The sequence below is a fragment of the Drosophila miranda genome, chromosome 2 (assembly GCF_003369915.1).
Source record: "Drosophila miranda strain MSH22 chromosome 2, D.miranda_PacBio2.1, whole genome shotgun sequence".
Taxonomy (NCBI): domain Eukaryota; kingdom Metazoa; phylum Arthropoda; class Insecta; order Diptera; family Drosophilidae; genus Drosophila; species Drosophila miranda.
The window spans coordinates 3,645,934-3,669,797 of NC_046675.1; the positions used below are offsets into that span (position 1 = coordinate 3,645,934).

Below are 23,864 nucleotides of genomic sequence, written 5' to 3' on the forward strand. Positions count from 1 at the left end.
TGCTATACTTTTAATGAAAAGAATAATACAGGCAGTTTTCACGCCTTCGTTGCCGGTGTGTTCAAAAATTTGATGTGTGTGCTCTGCATGGCGAATATTTGGCTTGTAGAGATTGTCCTGAAGCCTAACACGGGAAACTGGTTAATGTTTATAAACTATAAAACATCAATCCAAAGACGAGCTTTTGCGTTTTGAGAACTATTCTCAATTCAATGAAAAGATTGATATATAGATTTTTATTCACGTTTTTATTGTTATTTATACATAACTGCGCTCACATAGTTAATGATTGGTCATGCTTAAATAAGGACTTTTGCTTCACTTGTTCGTTGTTTGTTCTTTATCTTACGATTTTTTTCGTTGTGAAATACTTATGCCTTTAGCATAATATTTCCTGAAATATGTGTATTCGTATATGTGGATATACTCTTTAGGGTAAACATTATTGTATTTAATTATGTTTTAACTTAAAAAACTTAAACCCATACAAAAATGCTTTAAACTACTTAATTTTATTAACAAAACCCACCATATTGTTTTTGTTTGTTTTTCTTGTTTTTTTTTGTTCTTTAGGCTTTCGCGTGAAATATGTAAAAAAGAACAATCACAGTCCATTGAAAAATATATAAAATTAGTGTTGTGTGTGTGTGTGTGTGTAATAAATTGCCCGTTTTGGAAACAAGAGAAGGTCTAGAACAGAGGATTGCGAATAATGGACGTCTAGTTAGGTCGCTCACAAACGGACTTTTTCTTTTAATTTGTGACACAAAACATATTTACAGCAACAACAATTCATTTAGGTACCTAAACCTTACAAATTAAACTACGAAATGTGCAGACTTAAACGACTACTTATAGGGCTCGGAGTGCAGTGCGAAGTAGAAGCTAAGGAAAGCTGCGTGTGCTTAAATAATTTATGACATTTGGGCGGAAAAAGAGAGATACATATAAAGGAGCAAAGGGGTAGAGGGGGTAGAGTGTTTGAGAATTTAATAAAATAAACAACTAGGGGAAAACTATCTTAAGAGCTATGAAGGGACGACAATGACGACTAAACGCGATCTAAAATTATGTACTCCGGTTTACAGACGACTCCTCTAGCCGCGCTTCGCCCGCAGAACCAGCATCGTGAGGATCAGGAAGCCCAGGATCCAGGAGAGCGTGCTCACGTAGCCAATGTAGACATCAGACTCGAATATCGCCCAGCCACGGGTGAGAATGGAGCGCAGTGATGAGGTGGCCAGCGTCAAGGGCAGGCACAATGAAATATATCTAACGGAGAGAAGAATTGTACTTGGATTCTTGGAGACTCTTGAAGAGACGCTTACCTCAGCACCACGGGCATACCCTCGATGGGCCAGATCACGCCAGACAGCAGCAGGGTGGGGTAGAAGGAGCCCAGCGCCAATTGGATGGCATTGCGCTCCAGCTCGCAAACGGAGGAGATGAGGAAGCCGAAGCACATGCCGCACATGCCCTGCAGAAGCGTCAGCACAATCACCCAGAACAGGTCACCATTGTTGGTCACACCGAAGACCACCAGCATGAAGATGAGCACCAGCGTGGTCTGGCCACACATCACCACGAACTGGGTGATGACATGGGAGAAGAGGATCTCGCCAGGGGAAACACCAGCCACCCAAGAACGGTCCAACAAGCCCTGAAATGAATCCAGGAAGTTAATATATGCAGGGCTATATATATTTGCATCTCTTCGTTACCTCAGTGCGCTCAATAATCAATGCAGATGACGTCAAAGCAACAGCCAAAAAGAAGACAATTCTATAAAACAATAAAATAAAATATTAATTGTATTCTCATATATTTTATAGCAAAAACCTACGTCAAGATCACGCCGGGTGCTACGAAATCGGTAAACGAGGGATTCATGGTGCCATAGATGGGATCTCTGAACTGAATCGGGACATCGCCCAACTTGGGATTGTTGCCGCACTGTCCGAGCAGGCCCATGGCAAAGTCACGATATGCCAGCTGTATGTCGCGGTTCAGCATGACGCCGATCTGCTGATTGGACATATCCAGCCAGACCTTCACCTCGGACTGATCCAGCGTCTCGTCATCCGCCTCGCGGCCAAGGGCAGCGCGTGCTGTGAAGGCGTCCGTGAAGTTCTCCGTGATGTAGACAGCACCCCAGGCCTCGCCTCTTCTCACGGCCGCCTTGGCGTCTTCTAGTTCCGTATAGTACGTTTTGACCACGCTCGTGTTCAGGTGATTCAGATAGCGACATCCCAGGTTGGCAAAGTGACAGCCGTCTTCCCAGAAGCAGGTCTCCTAAAAGAACAGAATTGTGACTCCGAACTGGGAGATCTTCATCTTCTAGTAGCTCTGGCATACCGTATTGTTCATTTCTCCGTTGACTATGGCCAGATTGAGGCCCTGTGGATCGCGTCCAATGGCCAGACAGAAGAGGATCACCTGCATCACGGGCAGGGCAAAGATGAACAGCATCACACCCACATTACGCCACATGCGCAGCATGTTCTTGGTCAAGAGGGCACGGATCTTGCCCTTCGAGGTGACCTTGCAGAGATTGGCATAGCAGTCCTGGCAGCTCTCCTCATCATTGGGGTTGTTGTTGCGCCTGGAAGGCGGTGGGCTATACGGTTCCTGGTTGAGCTAACATTGGGGCAAAAGGCAGAAATGAGCAAGGAGATCGGCCGAAAAGAGGAGAACAAACCGTGTAGATGGAGCCATTGCTGTCATTGATCAGCACCTCCTTGCTCTGGTGGAAGTTGAGGCCCACAACGCCTCCCTCTTGGCTGGAGCTGGGCTTGTCCATCTTGCTGCCAAAGGCCATTGCGTGCAACGAGATGTTGTTACTACTCCAAATTATCACAAACACAGAGATGGTGGATGGTGTATGGTGGAACACAGATTGCGAACATGCGAGTGGAGTGCCAAATGGAGAAGATTACGGTTTGGGGATTAGAGTGTGCGACGCTAGAGGGGTTAAACACGTTTACTTTGACCGGCTGGGACTTACCTGAAGTTCACATGGGTCACGTCCCCCTTCTGGCTCTGGATGCGCGAGAGCTTCAGGAAAACCTCCTCGAGACTGATGCACTTGTAGATGGAAAGCAGGACACTGGGCGACTCCTCCGCCAGCAAATGTCCGGATCGCATAAGACCGATCTAAGGATTGGAATAAAGGCAAAGATGAGGCGAAGATCTACAAATACACCTCTTAAGAGATCCCTTACTGTATGCGCCTGTCGCGCCTCCTCAATGTAATGTGTGGTAATGATGACCGTCTTCTGGCCAGCCTTTGTGATGTGCACCAAGTGATTCCAGATGCTCTGACGCAGCAGGGGATCCACACCCACAGTTGGCTCATCGAGAATGAGCAGCTCCGGGTCGTGCATGAGAGCCACAGCGAAGCTGACGCGACGCTGCTGCCCGCCACTCAGATTCTTGACCAGACGCTTCTCCGATGGCAGATCGAGGAAGTTGAGCAGGAACTGCAAGCGCTCCACAATCTCCTTGGTCTCCATGCCAAAGATCCAGCCAAAGTACATCATGGTCTCCCTAATAGAGAACTCTGCGTAGAGGGCAATCTCCTGGGGCATGTAACCCACACGCTTGCCAGGCACACCCGATCCCCGGGTGCCTGGCTTGCCGCCCAAGACGAAAATCTCGCCGGAGTCCAAGTAGCGGCGTCCCACAATGGTGGACAGAAGTGTGGTCTTGCCACAGCCAGAGGCACCTAGTAGGCCATAACTAAAGGAGGAAGCATAAAGATATTTGGATGAGAAATGAACCAAAATAGAGGTGCTAAAGAAAACATCCGAACAGTATGATATTTGGTAGATTTGTAGATCATGTCTATACCTATTATTCTCTAAGTTTTCTAGATTTCTATAGGTCGAACATCAGCCGGTAGAGAAGTTACATACACTCTTTTAAGTCTACTATTAATGGATACTAAATCGTTTAGAGAACGACAGCGAGAAAGCATTGTTTTCGCAAATTCAGCACGAAAACTGTCGTCACAAACATGGGATATATACATATAATCGTATTATCGTACATATATATAACCTATGTATAACGTTCGTGGCATGTCAGCGACGATGTCAATGTTAATTCCCGCAGTTCAAGTTGAATTATTTCGAAATGTTCACCTTGAAAAGTAAGAAATATAGTTGTAGCATTTCCCCACCTCCCCCAGCCAGATACGCGACTCCGCCTCTTTTTGTGGAGTGGCAGACGCAGACGGGCTATCATCATGATGAGGTTCATAGGCGATGATTATCGTGATTATCGGATTGTTATTTTGTCGTCTGTTTTCGTTGGGACTTTCGGCCTTTGACAAAATGTTGCGGCACGTAGGTCGCACGTTTTGGCCTGTTATTGGATTTATTATTATAATTAACACGCAGCGCCATTTAACGAATTAAACTTTGGCTATAAACAACATTTGATATAACCCCAGGGAGGATAGTCGCAGACTGGCAGACTTTAATTGGCATAATCGTCAGTCCTCAGTGACTTTGAAAACAAGCCCAAAAGCCATTTGGACCTGGCCTGCTGGCCGTTGTCGCTGCCGCTGCGTGCAGTTCGTTGACTCGGCAACTGACATGACCTAGGTCAAAGCTGAACGAACCAAACTTTTAACTGGGTCAAGACTGCAGCATAATACTCGTTTTGTTTGTCGTAGAATAAAACTCCGTTACGACATACACACAAGCCCTGATAGCTGGATGGTTAAGTGTGCCTTATAAATCATTAAGAATGCCGAAATCAGAGTCACGGCACACCAATATTTTAGCAATACTTCGGGCTTTAGCTTCGGGCACTATCAATGCCAAAGGCAGAAATAAAAAATCAAAATAAAAAATGAATTATTTACGATTGGAAATTTATGGCCCCTAAATGTTTGCCAAAAAATTCATGAAGCGGGTCGGATCTTAGGGGCGGGCACAATTAAGCACATGTGCCGCGACAGAGATGGAGAGATATATGTAGAAGGCAAACAAACAAAAGCAAATCGAACTCTGAGTATCGTTTTCCTGCCAATAATCGATCAATATTGCTTTGCATATTGGTTTTATTTCCAGATATAGCAAATCAATGGCTGTCTTTGCATGCGGACGGCATTTGTTTTTTAATTGTGAAAACGTGTAGAATGGGACCAGATATTGACGTCAGCCGGGTAGAAGAGGAAGCCTCTTAAGCCTTAATGGGGATCACTTCTTTGGGGCATCTGTGTGGCGAAGTGCTCTAACGACCCTCGTTAGCCGCATCGAATTATCATGCAAAAATGCCGTCTCAATTACAAGATAGATACGAGTACAGTACGAGCGCGCAAACTAGTCTTGGCCCGGACTGGACTGGTTAGCCATATAATTGCCGCAATTACTTGTAGAGGTTCGAGTTCGAGCTCGAGCTCGAGCGTAACCAAATGACCTCTGACGGATACTCTAAAATCTCGTGGCATGCAATCAAATCTTAGTTACAAGGAAATCGTCTGCTTCGATCGTCTAATTCGAGTCGATCAAATATACAGTATACAGTATATATTCGAGATCCCATGGGCACTGCTCTGATGCTTCGATGCTCTGATGTGTTAATTACTTTCGCCGTTTCTATTTTATTTAGTTGCTAAATGAAGCTGTCAACATTTCACTTTTATAGAAGACAGAGACAGAGGACAGACGACTGCTACTTACATTGTTCCCTTGGGGACTGTCATATTCAGGTTATTCAGCACCTGGTTGGCGTTCTTCTTTTTGCCATAGGCCTTGAAGGCATGTCGCACGGATACGGCGGCCTGTGTGTTGCGTGGCCCGGCAGCGGGCTGGCCCCAGGCCGAAACAGCATTCTGTGGCTGTGTGCCACCATCGTTGTTTGTGGCCGCCATCGCGGAGTCTGTGGGAATGCTGCAAGGAGACAAATCGTTGTAATTAGTAATTGCAACTATATATTACTCAAAATAGTTTCTAATAATAACCATCGAAACTACAAACTTGTTCCGACTCTACGTTCAGGTCATTCGTTTCGGTATTTTAGAATATTTTATTAGTTATTTGTGTCTCTCTATATTGGCTATTGACTGCTTCCTGCTGCTGCTGCTGCTGGTTTTTGCATTTGCATAACGATCGGGGGGTCGCATATGAGTAGTATCTGTATCTCAGTATCTCAGTGTGTATCAGCTCGTGTATCTGGTGTATGCTTCAGTGGTTTGGCGCTTTGAAAACTATGTCAGCGGCACACATTGCAAAAAAGCATGAAACGAGAGAGAGAAGTAGCAACAATGGAGCCCGGCTTGGCAACACTTTTCATTTCAATATTTACGAGCATATAGTTGGTCCAACAGATACACTCGTCTCTCTTGCCCAACGCGCCTTTTGGCCACTTGGCCAGTGGTCAGTGGTGGTCAGTATGTGATCGCTTGGCAAAGTTGGCAAGACAAAGTCGGACACCGAAGTGAATGCTTACCAAGCAAATCGCTATACTCGTAAGTAAAGTAAACTTGTTAAAGCCTCAACGGTCTTTCTGGTCGGACCAGCTCTAGCTCTGCCTTTGGCCGATTGCTTAACCACCTCAGCCACAGCCGCGAACCTAGTTGGCCAGGCCAGCCGTTAAGCAAATATGCAAACTGTTTGTAGTTTGCATTTGCAGTGGTCTGGTCTGAGCCGTTATGCAATTTCCCTTGCAGTTTTGGCCTGCATTACACTGCTGCACATCGGAGGCCCGAACCATGTGGGGGAATACTTTGTTCAGCCAATTTTTGGGTCAAGGTTAGCTGCATTGTTAGCCATGGTTCGGCGAAGAAAGTTCATAATTGCCTGCAATTAATCATTTTCGCACCTCATTAACATATTTTGACTGCGGGCCTTTCGTATCATTAACGAACTCTCCCGGGGCTCGGGGATCGGAGTGCCCAAAAAGCAAGTCATATAAGAAAAGAAAAAAAAACGAGAAACGAGATACACACACCAAAAAATAAACACGGGGGGAAACTAGTTCAAGGTCACTGATTGAGCGCAGTCGATCAGTTTTGTTGTCGCTTTCGAAAACGTTTGGATTTTTGGGTACAATCGAACCCCAACTTATTTTTGCTAATCGCTTGCGTTGCGTTGCGTTACTTCTCGTTAAAATAAATATTCAATCGACCGCAAATATTTGCATTTTGTATAAGGCACGAGACAGACGATCCGATCCGATCCGAACTGAGATGAGATGATATGACGGTTGCCCAATGGCCGGCAATGGCCAGCCTACCGCTCGAGTGACGAGCAAACATCCTCGACAGTCGATGCCGAGTTTGCAGTGAAAATTAAGTAGCAGCTTTATTATGCGGCCTATCAAATATTTGCATAATGCGTCCCCCCATGACAATATTTGGGGCTGGGCCACAACGGATTCTGAATGCGAAGCGCACTCAGAAATAGTCATGCTGCAATTTCGTTGACGAAATGTGTTTCAAGTTCGTTGTCGGAGTCTTTCGATTTGCGTACGAGTACTATTGTAGTCGAAGTTAGTCACTGGCGACCAAAAGCCAAACACTCGTAGGTTGCGTAAATTTCTGTCTATCTGTGCAAGAGTGTATCTGTGTGCTGGGTTGAGCATCTGCATCTGTATCTGTGAATGTAAATGTAAATATAAATGTGTGTGCGCGCGCACCGTCAAGCCAACAATGGACAAGGTCAGGCCAAGTAGTTTTTTATAATGACAAACAAACCGACATTTTTGTCTCCTCTCTTTTTGTGAGTTGGGTGCGTTTGACATTTATGGCTGAGAGTTTTGTGGGCATGTTGATAGTGTTTGTTGGTCTGTGCCTGCTTATTGATAATTTAATTAACTATTAGAGCGCTATTTATGCATGCAGCGATGTGTCCACAGAGTCGCCACATATTTTTGGTCTTTTTTTTTTTTTTTGTGGATGTTGGCGTTGGCTTGCAACATCGTTGTGACAAACCCAGACGACAGATAGAGCGTGAGAATTTGTGAGAGATTAGTCAACATCTGTGAGTTATCTCCATGGAAAGGCACTTAAGGGACAAACCCAAAGATATGTATGAGTATATTTTTAAAAATGAAACCCACTATCTCTATGTTGTCATTTTCTCAGAGTATATTTCCTCGAATAATCAATAAATTGAACGTTCCGTGGGCCATAACTGGCAGATTTTATATTTTGTTTTGCACTTTACTCATTGAGCAAATAGCGGACTTTAGAATTCAAACCCCATATATAATTGAGAGAGAGAGGAGAGCCGCGAGCGGAGACAGACAGACAAAGTTCAGTGCGACTCCCACAGAGGTGCCAATGAGGTCATCCCAAGATAAAGACTGTTAAATCTTTTGCTTATGTAACACGTTAGGGAGAAGGCTTTTCGTGTTGCCATTTCATTGATGATTGAGCCGGGTAATCGCATATAATCAGCCTATGGAGAGGCATGCAAAGTAGACAGACAGACAAACAGACAGACTCGGATTTAAACTGTTCCTGGCTATGGGCTATGGCTATGCCCCTGGCTCTGCCTCTGGAGTCTGTCACGCAGCAATTGCGATGATGAGCTGAATTTTAAGCACGCCGATCCCACAGGAACGTACAATTGGTTCTTTCTTTCGTTGGGCCTTCGCGGGGAATTCCAATCCACTTCGGAGAAGCCAGAGAATTGATAAGCAATACATCTCTTAGGCATTTCCATACAAGTCGCCTCCACACGCGGAAGATGCAAATGACATCGTGTAATTGACTTTTGTTGTCGGTCTGAGCTGCCTCAATGGCATTTAATTATGGGCTTCTATTCTTAAGCCCAAGCTCCCACTGACAGGCCAACGAGGAAGCAGCCATTGAAATGGCAAACTTGTCAATTGCCAAATAAATCAATGGCTTCTCACATTATTTTGAGTAACGAGCGGGAGAGAAGTGCAAAAACCAAGGCCGGGCATTGTTTCAGCTTCATTGGATAAGAGCATAAATCATGGGAAGATGTATCTGCCAGAAGAGGTACATAATTCGCGATGGCTATGGGGATTATTTGGATTATGCAATGAGAGCGCCTTTTGGTATTTGACATAATTACAAACTTGTTCGCCCCGCTGAGAAATGCGGTCGCTGGCGAATATGCAAAAGGGAGATACATACGATACGACGACTACAAAACCAAAACAAAAACAAAAACACAAGAGATATGGCCAAAGCAGAAAAGACATAAAAGGGCAAAGCGAATCGTTGGAAAAGTCAAATCAAAAGCCGTCTCGCTGAGGGATTATGCAATGTTGATGGGTCGACAAGTGTTAAAGCCGAGAGATCGGGCGTTGACAGCAGGAAACTGGATGACTGGATGACTGGACAACTGGAAGACTGGAAATGACTGATAGACCGGCGGGCGATTGACTGGCACCCAAGTGGGTCAACATCAGTGGGTCAAAATTGAAACACTGATTGCGATTTATGGCCGTAATCTCTGCACGTTCATCCGCGGGATTTACTTACGTTGATATCAGCATTTTTTTGTATTTGTTTTTGGTGGTGCGCTGCTGCTGTTGCTGCTGCTGGTGAGTGGGTGGCTATTTGTTTGATTTGCTAACGTTTGTTCAACGTTTTTATTTCGTATGTTTTGATTTGCCTTTGTTTAACCGGTAGTTACTTTTACTTTTACACCAGAGTCGGACCAATCTCTTGCATTTGCTCGAGTGTCTGCAAAGTGTCTGTGTGTTTCATGTGTTTCAGGCACACAATGTAATGCTGAAATGTATAAATAATAATCATGTTTGAGCATAAATTGTTTGATTTATGCATTGGCTGGATCTGGGAGTCTGTCGAGCTGGGCATCTGGCATTTCATTTCTTTCAAATCGCTTCGCACATTTCACATACGTCACGTTGTACGCAGGTTGTTTATTTTTTCGATCAGTCATCATTGATGATGATTGTAGAGACGGGTGTAAGAGTGTAAGAGGGTGTAGAGAATTTATCAATGACTCTGTAAAGCGCTTACCATTCTACCCGAGAGAATGTGGGAAGAAAAGCCCTTGAAACGAGCTTCTAGAAAGAGGAAAGAGTAGTAGAAAAAGTAGCTTTACTCGTACTAACTGAATGGAATTCCCCGCTAAGTCCCCGTTCGATATGCGGTCATATCGATTCGATACACCAGACATCATTATACAATCAACACCTTGCGGTGTTTGCTTCTGTTGTGCGAGCAGTTATGCCAAGTCATGCTATATGACTACGGCATTATATGATCCATGGCTCAAAGAAAACTGTGAATATTTCTTGAACGGCTCGACGTTGAGCATTTTGTCAGTCGGGCAGTCAGTCAGTCAGGCCAAAAGCCGCTTAAGTCAGCACAACAATGATAATAATCATAATAATAATTGAGCCCAAAAGCAATGTACGCATTTGACATTGGAATTCTGTTGTTTCTGTTGGACATGACTGACTATGCCTCTTGCCTGCTTGGCTGCCTGATGCTCTCCAAATGGTTTTTATTGTTGAAGTTTCAGCTTTCAAAGCGAGCAAAGTTCTTAGCAAAACGCTACTACGGATCGTTGAGGTTTTGCTGATCTGTAGTTTGCATGCCGAGTGCGTTGCCGTGACAAGGTCAGTCGTGGTGGCATGCAATGCAATGGCTTTCCGGGGGCCTTTCCGATGCAACGGAAAGTTTTCTACCACGTGCGTCATCGAATGTCTGAATTGTGAAAACACAAAAAACCAGCATCAGCGGGCAGGTGTGACTCATTCGCGAGTCTCAAGAGGTTCAATGAATTAGCAGAATCAACAAGTTGAAATCTTTCTGAGGCTCCACCGCATATTGAGCAATGAGCAAATCGCTTGAGCATGAAAGCCTTCCGTCCACCAGCTGTATGGACAGGCAGTGGCACACACAATGCATGAATAAATTTATTAAATACAATTTAAATTTCAATGAGGCAATGCAACCACTGAACGACTTTTCAGCAGCAGCAGCAGCTGTGACTGGACAGATTACTCGTTTTTATTTTTGCAGACAGGAAAACCCATTATGGTTTTGTGATTTTAAGAGACTGCTTAATGCCGATGGCTAAGCTACGTGTGTGGCATTAAGCAAGCGGTCACAGCCAGAGCCGCAGTCATGTGCGAGACATTAAAGCGGCCTCCAAAGGCCCAAAGCCTAGAGCCCATTAGAACTGCCTTGGCAGTATGCCACTCAACGGAACTCCTTTCCCGTCTGGGCAGGGAGTACAAAGTGCGGCTTTATGGCCGAGTGCCGAGTACTTTCGATCTCATCGCAGCAGGCCAGTTTGTGCTGCGTTTTCCGAAGCGTTTTCATTTTCTTCGACTGGCTTTTCCGATGACATAATTGCATGCATGTCTGCGTGTCCGTCTGTCTGTCTGCCGGCGTGTTTATGCCCGCTGCACTTGTGTGCGACACAGTTTTGTGGCTGCAACTTCTTCGAGTCGAGTTGGTCTTTTGGCCAGTGTTGAGTGCCGCAAATGGCAAACCCGTTGTCGGGCAACTGGTTCTGCAACAGGTCTTAAGACTTTTCTGGCTGATTTCAGTGCCCAAATCAATAGTCGAGCACTCACCCGCACTAGCGGCCACATATGGCCAGCCATTAGATAATCCCATCCCGATGGGTGGATTGATATTGATTGGTTTGATTTAAGTTGGTTTGAGTTTCGTGTGAAGTCATCAGCAGGGTAGGCCACACAGTGCCGAACCTAATCAATTCCATCGATTGGTCTAGGTAATCTATAAACCAGTCTCTGGAGTGCCGGATCGAATTGAATCAAATCGAATCGAGTTAACAACACGACAACGATTCCTGCAAAACTCGAAAGAGAATGTCCGATTGGATTGCCTCAATTAATACTTAATTTTCCCAATTGTTCTATCCCTCCTCCTCCGCCTCCTCCTCCTCCTCCCATGTCCCCCATGTAGCTATTGCACAATCAGTTCCAGATACTCGTAGGACGACGAGGGGGATGATGTTGATATCGGCATTCCAATTGGGTCGCGTGAACACCAACAAATGTTGTGTCTGTCATGAAATGTTCCATTGAAAATTTAATGTCCACGAGTTTGAATTACAAATTTCCCCGGAGGTAGCAACCTTCTGGGGCGTTTTCTAATAGACATCTTTATGAATACATACATGTAGGTGCTCTCTCCATTAGTGCAAATACATTGTTCTTAAGTCTGTCTGTCGGTCTCTGTGTCTAAGTCTAACCAGGTAGCTCAATCATCTAAGTTGACGTTATTGAGCGATTAGGCCCTGGCATTTAGTCATTAAGTGACCAACCAGTCGACCAGCCCTCAATTATCGAGTGCGTTATGTGACCAACAAATTGCATTGCAGCCGTGAGATCTGTTCGGTTTAAGTTCAATTTAATTGGTTATGCCCCCCGTCACTGAGGGGAAATATTAACCGTTCATTTAATATCGATTAAAGCAATGCAAATTGTCCGTAATTATCTAACATTACATTACTCGATCGAATCGTATCGAATCGGCTCGGTTCGATTCAGATCGTATCGTATCGGATTGGATCGGATCGGATCACTTAGTGATCTTTCTAGAGTAGACTGGCAGAACAGTCATTTATATAAAGCTTTATGTTAATGGCAGCGAGTGCCTTGATATTAATTAAATGTCGCACCGCTTTTATGGCCGCATCTAGATCTGAGTTCAGTTTTCATCATACTTTTGTTGGGGCACCTTGAACTCTGCTCAAAGCATAGCCGCGACGTGATATACAGAGAATGAAAGACCCCAAAAAAAAAACAACAGAAAAAACATCTACAGAAACAACAGAAAAACCCCCAAAGACGAAAAATACCAGTTCAAGTTTAAGCTTTAAATCGCTGCACAGTTTCGGATCGGCTCAGTTCGGAAATGCACATGGCGAGAGTGGAGAGTGGAAAGAGAGAAGACCTTGACAACTAATTTCAGGGCCCGCGCGAAGGTCTCTGGGTCTGGGGTGCACAAAATCTGACAATGAATGCATTTTATTATAAGACATAAGCACTCCGCTCTGCTCTGCTCTGCTCTGCTCTGCTATAATTGTTATTATTACGATTCACTACAATCAGAGTATCTGTGTATCTGTCTATCTGTATCGCTCTATCGCTGTACTCTCTGTGCACTTGTGCAATGAAAATGCAAAAAGTCACAACACTTAATTACGCTGAACTTTGCTCGAAATTGCAAACGCCAGCACAGAGGGATACGAGTACTGGCTAGCACAGAGACTGGCCGACTCTCTTACGGCTCTCGGCTTCTCGATGACCTCTTCTCAGTGCACGTTTGCGTTGCATTCTGTGTGTGTGTGTCCAGATACTTATTGTGTTGCTAAGGGCAGACTGAAGCCACAGAATGGGGAATGATAGATGCGATTATCTAAGATAATCATATAGCTACATGCCTGTGCGGGGCCTCTAAAAAAGCTAGGTCTTAGCACTGACTATTTTTAGCGCAAGCTACAAAAGTGGGGTACAAAAAGTGTAACAGATACATTTGAAAGGCTTCCCACTGCGCAAGCATTTAAGCCGATTAAGGCCGCTGCCAACGGACTGAATCAATAAAATGAAAATTAAGCTAAGTGCAACGGCGATGGAGTCGACGGACCCGCACTGATGGCCAACTGAGCGAATGACACATCATGCGATTCCCTGTGGAATGCACTGAATGCCACTGAAGTTATGGACACATACACCACAAATTGCTGTACGAAAATATGTAGCAAGAGCTGGCTGGGCCCTGGCTTCATCGGAGTCCGCATTCTAACAGCGTTTTGAGTAGCCGATGACGACGATATCAATTCATTCCGGACATTTGTATGCCGGTCGCAGAACGCATGCGTTTGAACATTATAAACGGACAGAAGCCGATGAAGGCATGGGAATGGGAATGGGATTGGGAATGGGGGAGTGGAAATCTTATTGAGGATTGTGGATAGCGTTGATGATGATGATCATCATCGTGGTGGAAGTTGTCGAACAAAGTAATTGTCGACAACAACAAAGCGGCAGCCATTTGTTTTATGAAGAATTGATTTTTGTTTTTCTGTTTTTCTATTTTTGCTGTTTCTGTTTGCTTGAATATTATTTTGTATAGAATTCTGCCTTATCCCCATGGGCACAGCCCGTTGTTTGCCTGCCTTTTGCGAATGTTTGAGAAGTGATTTCCTGAAACGTGTATATAGCACTTTGTGCCCAAGTCAAGCTCGACAAACTCCAAATCTCCGTGCCAGGCATTTGTTTGATGAGCAAATTTACACTTACAATGCGCGTTCTAAATAGATTTACGAAGCTCTCGTCAACGTCGTCGTTTAGTTTTTCTTTTTATTTTGGGGGTTGGGGGGACTGTGCAAATGTTGGCACAAAATTTGTCGTTTTTTGTTGAGGCTATAATCCACTTCTCTTTCACTTCGAGCAGTGGGCACAAAAGCGTAGGATGCGCTGATTGCTCTCGCCAAACGAAAGACTTAAGGCACGAACGCACGAATTAATGATAGATCGCCTTTGGCTTTTGCTCACACGCGCCCTCCGCTTAAACAATTCTCGTCAAAATATATATATATTTTAGTCGGACACCCGACACTTTCGGGGCACACACAGAAAACCACGCGACAACGGGAGAGCAGACTTCGGAGACACTTGCGTTGCTCTGAAAGGTTCGACTAAGACTGACTTCGAGTCGGTGGCCGAGCTGTGGCTGGAGCCCCGCTTCACTGATGCTGCCTCTGCCTCTGCCGACGCTGCTAGCTTTGGGGGCTAGCTTTGCACTTTACACTTTGCCAATGAAAGAGACGGACAGTCGGCCAGACCAGCCAAGAGCGTGAGTGAAAGAGAGCGGACGTGTGGGGGACACCGAAGCTGTTGCACTTTTGCACGTGCGTTTTATGCGCGACTTTAGACGCGTGGTAGACTGTGGACTTGCGGTTGCCTTGCTGCCAGAAACTCAACTGAAAGCTAGACGACGTCTCAGCCCGAGTCGAAGCCAAAGCAAAAGCAAAAGCAAAAAAAAACACCTGTGTGCCCGGTCGAAACCCACTCAAAAGGCCACTCCACTCATTTCGTTCGTACGGGATTGAGTCGCTTGTGGCAACTTGTGGAATGAGCGCGACGAGACGCGACGCGACTCGACTGCGAGTGAGCGACTTTTTGGCGAGGCAGAGTTTGTTGGCTTCGCTCCTGGCGTTCCGCTGCAGCATTTTTTGGCTCCAGCTCGTTCACCTTCGACGCTTGAGCAGGGGCTTATTTGGGGAAGGGAACCATGCGGCACAAAAGGGCCCGGGCCCAGGCCCAGGCCCAGGTTATTGGGGTTTTTCTGTGCATCGAGTCTGATGTAATCCGAGAGACGACCTTGAGGGCGGGCTATCGTTCAACGCGTTGCGGCGCATGGGGAAGCTCTTCTTCTGTTGGCTCTTGCTCTTGCGAGTGGCAAGAATTGCAAAAGCAGCCACCGCGACTCGCCACTCACCATTCACTCTCTCGGATCGGGGTAATGGCTTCATTTGGCTTCGCATTTCATAAATTGTAATTGCTATTGCATTTTCATTGAAATTCCCATGCACTTTTAATTAAAAATGTGGTTTGCTTATGTAAGTGATTGTAGGTAGAGCCCAAGTAGAGCAAAGTTCATCCCGAATAGAGGGAGACATACGTACACATTTTCGCAGCTGGCTCAAGGCGAAATTAAATGCCTTAATTACTATAATTAATGTGCCAAAGAATGCTTTGGGTCGAAGAATTGACGAGACGAGTGATGGACGGCTGTCTGTCCAACAATAAATCAATAAACATGTCTATATTAAAACATTTTGTTGTTGTTTGCCCATTGCACAATTTCAATGTCATCCCAAAAATTAACAAGCCGGCGTTAAGGGCGTGACTAAGGGCGTTTGCCGTTTGGGGTAAGAAAAACCGAAAAACCTGACCACAAACCCAAAGAAACTATTCACATTTGCGCAATACTGACATTGAAAATGCACAGCTAACCGATCGGCCGATCGACCGTGCTGTGGGTGTCTGCCGGCCCCAAAGTGCTGGCCAAATGTGCCATCCATCTACCGATCGCATCGGTTCGGATCGGATCGGAAAGAGTGTTGTAACCAAACGCGCTCGAACATTTTAAGCAGCTGGTAAATGGTAAATGGTCAATGGTCGATGGTCGATGGACACAGCACATGCTGCAAAGACCGCGATACGCTGACCAATTGGATATTTGGTATGGATTTTTACATTTTTCTGGCTTCGAGCATAGCCCTGGTGCTATTAAACGGCAATTAAGTGACAAGGTCGCCTGCTATATGCGGTCCCGAGACCCAAAACAGCGGCTTATCCAGCTGCCGAATCAGTAAGTACACGTATTTCATATGAAGGGTATTGTTTTGCTGAGCTTCCTTCAGGGAGGGATTACTCATACGCCTCGTGGCCCGGCCCGGCCTGATCCGACCTGGCATGTCTGTCAGATTTAATGGCTGGCATAAAGGCGATTTTGCACCTGACTGGCTGGCTGACTGATGTGCCTGTAAACATCCTCGTTGTCGTTGCAATGGACATAATTGTTGTTAAAATACAAGTAATATACGCATTTGTACAAGCATGTATTCAGCTTATCCGTCCGTACGCGTGCATATGTATCAAGAAATAAATATAAAAAAATAAACAAAATGCGTTGCCGTCGCACTTGACATGGTTTTCGGAAGACGACAGGCAACGTGCTAATGAGCCCTGAAAACTGATATTCAGCCAGACGGCTCCTCATCATTAACCAGGCCTGGATATGATGCAACTTGCAACTGTCTAGATAAACTTTAAGATTCAAAATGCTCATCATCAAAAGCATGCCTCAAATAGATTTTCAAGCTAATATTACAAGCAAACTGCCGTCTCATGGTGTACCAATTTGTGTAGTCGAGACGGGACTCTTGTAAACGTAGTCTGCCAATTTCTTAACGTACATAGCTGATGTTTTAGTTCATATATTAATCTGATGCGCCCACAGAGAAACAGCACTTGAGACACAAAGATCAGCCAACACACATTTTGTTACCAATAAAAAAGCAAACAAACCAAAAGAGTCTGCTTGCAATTTTCTAAGTTTTTGTCTTTGTCTTTGCTTTGTTTCAGAGGCTGTCGGATTTAGGCAAGTCATGCTGTGGCAGCGACACCTTGGACGAGTTTGTTGACTCCACTCGGCCTGGCCAGTGCATTTGGCCCGAACCTGAACAACCCGAAAAAGCGAAAATGTCCAAAAAGCATTAAAGAAATTGGTTGACAACATTTTGAGGGTTTGCCATGGCATCAATTTCACCCGCGACAGCTTCACTTACTGTCTCCGTTTCTGTGTCTGTTTCAGCCTCTTTTGTTTCACGATGTGCACATTTCAAATCTACACTTTGTTGTATTGTTTTGTCTGCTACATTGCGCATTTATAGCCCCCAACCATTCCCAGTCCAGTGGCCAATGGACATTCATTCAGACAATTTCATTTCGGTTTTGTTTCGGCTCTCTTACTTTTTTTATGCTGCTGTGAAAACGGGCACAAGGTCGCCACTGGGACGAGGAAGTTGGCTGGGAAGCTGCCAGAGGAATGGCGCTGGACTGGACCTGGACTGAGTGACAGAAGCTACAGCCACTGCCACAGCCACAGCCACAGCAACAGCCTGGCTTTAAATTAATTGCATCGAGACGGCGGCGGCGGCAATTTCAAGCTCATAAAACGGATTGCACTTTGCGATAAAATTTCCCTTTCGCTTGAAACTCGTTTTCGCCACTCGCTCGGGTTCGTCTCGCCTTCGTGCTGTGTCCTAATCACCTATTTCTTTTATGTCTTTTACGCCTAAACTGGCGATGGAGTCGTGAGGGGAAGTAAAAAGTATTGAAAATCATTTGAAAATCGAGAACGTACTCTTGAGATCAGGAAAAAATCAAGTTTCACGTCTGAGTTTTCCAAGCGAATGATCGTCTTCTCCTCACGACTACACTCACGACTTTTTCTCCTCTCTAGATTGGCGCATTCATTCGCGTGCCGGGCCTGCTGCAGTTTCCAGCTCTGGGGCTGGCGCTGGGTGGGTCGGCAGCTGAGCTGCGGTGACTCAAAAGTTGTTTCTTTTTGGTGCTCGCCAAATATTATGCAATTGTTGCATCGCAACGCAACGCGAAGCTGGAGCTCAGCTCAGACTCTAGACTGGTGTTTAGCGTCTGGCCTGGCAAATGCAAAAGAGCTGCTAATGCAAGCGGCTTGGCTTAATTAATTACAATTAGACGCTGTCGACGCCCCATTAACAGAGAGAGATCTACGAAATTGCAATCGTTCCATTTGGTTTTTGTAATGCTTTTTGGTAGATTTCGAATTTGAAGCGAACTCGGCTTTTGATGTGAATGAGGCTGGGCTGGAGATCGTCGCTGGTTTTTTATAATTTGTGAAGATTTTTTGGCCAAAGCCACAAAAACACACACGCCCCAAATGTGTCAAGGTCTCTTGTAAACTGGCAAATGAGCAAAAGATACAAGCAGCATGAAAGCCGAATAAAATGCAAACCGAAAGCTGGCCGAGCAACGTCGGAGTGGGCTCAACGTTTGGGATATATGTGTATCCGTCTATAATTATCTGAGGAAAACTTTTTGGCACACAATGCACGGCATTTGAGTCAGATTTCTGCCAGGTTGATTGGCCCGCATTGTGCAATGCTGTTTGTTGGTCTGGTGGACTGTGGCCCAGCCACATTTCGAGCCAATTATCAGGTGGGCCAAATTGCTGTTAATGCCATGAGCAAATACACCAAAAACTGCTGTCGCTCTAAGACAATGCATATGGCTTCTTGCAACCGAGCGGAGCGGTGAAAGTATTGGCAAAAGTTCATACCGCAAATGACGTCATTGTCCCCCAGTTGCCAAAGAAAACACGGCACAAAGGCCCTAAGAATCGGCATTAATTTATATGACAGGGGCGATTCAGGACATTAACTGGGAAGCATACGTGATTGAGTTCATTTATTATAACTCAGAATTACATTCTAAAGTCTGCCGCCGGCGGCGAGGGCCTGAACATAAAGATTATTCAGGAAATCAAAAGCCGCTGACATTCTCACATTGCGGATATAAATCTTCCATTGTCAGGCATTATGAGAGACGTGTGTGTATCTCTTTTTATTTAGATGACATCGCCATTTCTCGCGTAGTTCTGTGGCCTTTGAGGGCACAGAACATACGGGCAAGCAAATATATCTAAATATAGTACCTACGTTAATGTGTACGCTTAAAGTTCAAAAAGTTCTAGACGCTCTGTCTAAAATATTCTACCATTTTTCAAGAATATGACCAAAAAAGTGTTCCCCCAAGGCATACAATAACAGAATTTGCTTTTTGAACTTTGAAGTCAATTAGAGAGCAGGGCAGAACAGAGAGCGGAGTACTCCGAAGTCAACAGAAATATTATAGGTATAATGATCTCTCTGGGCAATAAAATTGCCATTTCCTTTGCCAAAGACGCACTTCACTTGGCTAATGACAGTCGAGTCTACAAAGTGCGTAAATAATTTGAAAAAATTAAAGCTTGAGCCGAATTTTAACAGAGTCAAAAAGCTATTCTTCAAAGATAACAGAGACGACGCGCTTTGCTGCAAAGTTACCAGAGCCGAAAAGCTTTGTACTCTACATGTTGTCTGCGACATTACATACGTAGTCGTATCGTATACGTGATACATCGACGTCGATAATATAAGCTTTATTTCAAGCTTTAAACACCAATCAACACAGGAAATTTTTGTTGGTAAAAAGATTTAAAAAAAATGTAAATGACTTCCAAGTAACAAAATAAAAAGCTATATTAATTAATTATAAATTATTGTACTTCCAGCCCAGCACCAGATGCGCTGTTGTCCAGTTTCATTTCTGGTTTCATGATTGTGGAATTTTAATTATACAGCAATTAGAATTTTTATCCCAACCGCGCGCTAAAACAGTTTCACCCGTTCGGTCAGTATGGGGGCGTGCTTGGCATACGGGCATACAACATGCATCATCGGCAATCAGCCAAAAGGTACAATAATAACAATTAATGGCACGCCAGCCGGTGGGGGGTCCCGTCCCTCAAGAAAAACACAACACAACCATAGTGATTTCCCAATATTTCCCTGCCATTCACAACTGAACTAGTTCATGCGGAAGTGACGCAGCCGATTGAGCATTGGATATTGTATAATGAAGGCCATCAAAAGAAACCGCTAAAACCAACAGACTAACTCATTTAGACAAGGCAGTCGTTCGGTTAAAGACCTTACCCAAAAAAAACCCTATTTCGATGCTAATGTGATGTTGGCTTTTGGCAAACATTTCTGATGCCTGACAGTGATGTACGAAAAGGGGGCTAAAAGAGCTATAAAGTGGTTCCATTAAAATGGAAAGTACTATCAATGGATAATTTAAGGGTTAATTCTCTGTTAAGCCTCGACCTATGTCGAATCACCCTTTCTCAAATGCCATGACTACACCCTTGTCCAGCATATCTCGTATGTATCTTGGGTGTTGCCAATATTATATCATTCACAAACTAAGCCAAATCAAAGAAGAAGCTCTGCATATATTAATAACAAAAAATCAGATTTACATAAACCGGAAAGTTTCGCATACATCGATTTTAAAGGGAAATACAATTGTATTGAATTTTGAATTATGGCCAAATAATTTTCACACATCGGCATCTTGCCGGATGTTTTATAATCCACTTTGCTGCAACAGGAGTCCGGGATCGGCGCCCAATTGTCGCCGAATGCGATTGCGATGATGATGAATGATAATTCGCACAAAAAACCATTATTTGTTTGCTATTTATGATGAGCTGCCTGAAGATTTGCTTTTAGGAAATTATTGAAATTAGCAATTACCAAGTGCTGAAAGCCAGCCAGCCGTTGCCCAACGCTGAGCTGAACCCTTCTACCCTCTTGTGGCGACCCTGGGGTTCTATTTTTAATCGTTTGGGTAGGGGCCTCAGTGGTGTGGCTCATCGCTCGTTTAGAGCGGCGCAGCGCATGTGCACAACTTGTTATAAATTTGTTACTTTATAGCGTTAGCGTAAGCGTATTTTATATAATGGCAAATTTCACTCGTCACATTTTACCTTTAGCTGATTTTGTTGCTTAGCATGTGAATACTCCGCGTAAGTGCAATTAAAGCCCAGCGCTTAATAAGCATGACGCGGAATTTGTGCAGAAAATGTTGTAAGACAGGGAAAACAAATACTTATGAGTACAATTGCACGAGGACACACCGAGCTGGACGGTGCAAATATTTTCAATTGTCATTATCACCGATGAGTTATCCAAATTTGCATTTCACTCAGCCTCAGCCCCAATCATCATGTAACCCTTGGCCGATGCACTGAATATTTCACTCCCTATTCAAGTGTTATTCACTGTCACTGCATCTCCATATATACATGTGCACTCTCTAAAGCTCCCTCAATTAATGAATGCTATCATCTTTCTCCTTCTCCCTGTCTTTATACGTAAATATCATCAATAAATCCAAAATTGTTTTCCAAAAATAACTTCAATTCCGTTGACAGCATACACGTGCGATTAGCGTTATGCAAGACAAGTTTGGCTTGCTCTGAGTACGAGTATTGTTCAGAAATCGGTCAATCGGCAATAAAACACAACTCTATTGAATCGAAACGAAACGGAAACCGAATGTTCTTGAGCTACACGATCTCAAAGCCAACCAGTTTTTGTTGTCTTTTCGGCCGCCTGGCCTGAGGCTAAAACAAAGCAAACCAAAGACAATCGAAAGATTTTGGCAACGAACTTCATAAGATTAGTAGAGATGGCTATCGTCGATCGCTGGATCTGCTGGATCTCTTCTTGAACGAATTGCTTTAGCTGACTCGTTGACTCGGTTCCGTTTCGGGGTTTCTCGGCTTAACGACCACTTTATGGAACCATTAAGGCAGCTGTTTATGGTGATGTAAAAACTTGTAGCTACAGCTACGAATAATACCCATAGCTCTGACTCACATGGCACTGGGGTCCGACCAGCTGAAGTGACGCTTAATCCTTTCAAAGTCCATGACAGGCTGCTGCTGCTGATGTTGATGCTGCTGCTGTTGGCTCAAGGTTACCTCTTTCTTCGGTGCCATTTCGATTTCTGTAGAGCGGCGGCTGCTGCTGGGACAGGATTCTGCGGTCTGGATTCAGGGGAGCCGGCACGGGGGCAGGGCACGGGCACGGGCTTGGGCTAGTAAAAGGCTTGGGAATATTTTGAATTGTAGTTGCACAACTGGTTTCCACTGGGCCTTTTGCCTTTTGTGTTTGCTACTAAAACAGTCTTGTTTAATTCGATTTGTTCGTGTTTCTGTACAGCTCTGCTGTCAGTTGGTTCTTCTTTTGCGAATGTGCACAATGCTGGGAGAAACAAAAGACTTAGGCACCGAACTTCATGTTAGTCGCGACTCGCGCGCGATTATTGTTGCTATTTAGCTTCGCTTTTGTCTTCGCTGGCCTTTTGCCCAGCTGTAGCGCAAACAGCTGTTTTAACTTTATTCGGGTTTTGGTTTTGGCTGTGGTTTTGGCTAACCAAAACGTGGATTGGACATACAAGCGGCAACGAAAACGACAACTGCGACGGCAACGGCAACGGCGATAGCGACAACACCAACGACACGACGATGAGCGCACGCAGGTAAACACGTAATTGGACTTATAAATTTTACTTTTTTTATAATGCACACGTAATAAAAGAGCCGAGCCTCAAAGTGCTGTGATGTAGTGGTTAAAGATGTGGATGTTACAGTCGTTGCTGCTGCTGCTGCTGCTACCTCCTAACGCGCCGAAGTCATGAACGAAACTGAAACCCCAAGACGAGCGCAGCAGGCCCAAGAGCTACCAAAATGCGACAACACCTGAGCGTCGAGAGCACTGTGCAGCGTTCAACTGAAAGAGATAGTTAGACAAACAGAAAGAGAGGCAGATATATAGCGAGAGAGGGAGAGTGCGAGAAAGAGAGAGGGTGATTGTGAGAGAGCCTGTATTCCCATCTGATATTGCTATTTTTCGTATAGATAAAAAACATGCATGACTATAGTCATGCACTGGAGTCGGATAAAAGTGAAGCAGAGCCCAAGCCAACGAACTTGTTGGGGGGAAGGGGAATGGAAATAAATGCAATGGCTTGATAATATCACAGAAATTAGCTGAAGTTTTTACAGTGCTATGAATAGTGGATATATTTTGGTTATTTAATCATTTAGAATGGATAACAGTTCTGCATGGTGCAATAATACGGTTCTATCTCTCTTCCAATAACTTCCAAAACATTTTCACTTTCATTCTATTTCAACATTTATCCATTCCATTCTCACAGAAGTACATCTCGTACTCAAAATACTCGTATGGAATAACTGATTTTTATGACTGCGCACCTAGTTTATAGGAATTTTTTCGCTGAGAATAAATAACTGGTAAAAAACCTCCAGGCACTGCAGTACATTTTTATCAAATTAGGAGTAAAATTTATAATATTTTCCTAATATCTGATGATCGTTTGATAAATTCCCACTTTACTTAGTATTAGATGCCAACACCTGCCTAATATCTTTTCAAATTTATGTGCATTCCCCATCGATTAGTAAGCGTAAACTTCTCCCGCAAACTAATCCCCTTGATTATGGAAACACCATTAATTTACGGTAGCTCTGGCCACGCCCACTGAGTTTCATTTAACAATTTTTCATGGCATTTTGTGAGGCCTAATTAAGACATTGCACGATACCGTTAAGAGTCCCCTAAGCCTCTTATGGGTAACACCGAAACAGAGGCCAAAAACAACGTCTAACAATCGCATTACCAGCAACAGCACAACAACAAATGATGAACTTTTGGAGAGACTGATGAACTTTTGAG

The 23,864-nt window shown here is 44.4% G+C and overlaps 1 protein-coding gene across 4 annotated transcripts; it reads right to left on the reverse strand.

Moving 5' to 3' along the window:
- Positions 1–229: 229 nt before the first annotated feature.
- On the reverse strand, positions 230–22,790 carry LOC108157304 (ABC transporter G family member 23). Of its 4 annotated transcripts, none has more exons than XM_017289308.2 (11): positions 14,242–14,917; positions 9,470–9,721; positions 5,691–5,900; positions 3,222–3,738; positions 3,005–3,153; positions 2,699–2,804; positions 2,356–2,637; positions 1,844–2,292; positions 1,722–1,782; positions 1,329–1,660; positions 230–1,272 (listed from the first exon to the last, which is right to left on the reverse strand). In XM_017289308.2, exons 2-11 carry the CDS (start codon positions 9,481–9,483, stop codon positions 1,098–1,100), a joined length of 2,295 nt encoding a protein of 764 aa, XP_017144797.1. In that variant the 5' UTR covers positions 9,484–9,721; positions 14,242–14,917; the 3' UTR covers positions 230–1,097. The 4 variants fall into 4 exon arrangements, with proteins under 4 accessions (XP_017144797.1, XP_017144796.1, XP_017144794.1 ...); XM_017289307.2 differs by having other exon boundaries at positions 2,699–2,840; XM_017289305.2 differs by lacking the exons at positions 9,470–9,721; positions 14,242–14,917 and adding an exon at positions 21,981–22,790 and having other exon boundaries at positions 2,699–2,840.
- Positions 22,791–23,864: the final 1,074 nt, after the last annotated feature.

Excerpts from the sequence above, each read along its gene's own strand:
- LOC108157304 (XM_017289305.2), bottom strand. The coding sequence starts at position 22,102 with ATGGCACCGAAGAAAGAGGTAACCTTGAGCCAACAGCAGCAGCATCAA. Across the intron at positions 3,739-5,690 it reads ACAGTCCCCAAGGGAACAAT|TTATGGCCTACTAGGTGCCT; the intron begins GTAAGTAGCAGT and ends TTCCTCCTTTAG. Across the intron at positions 2,638-2,698 it reads GCAATGGCTCCATCTACACG|CTCAACCAGGAACCGTATAG; the intron begins GTTTGTTCTCCT and ends CCCCAATGTTAG.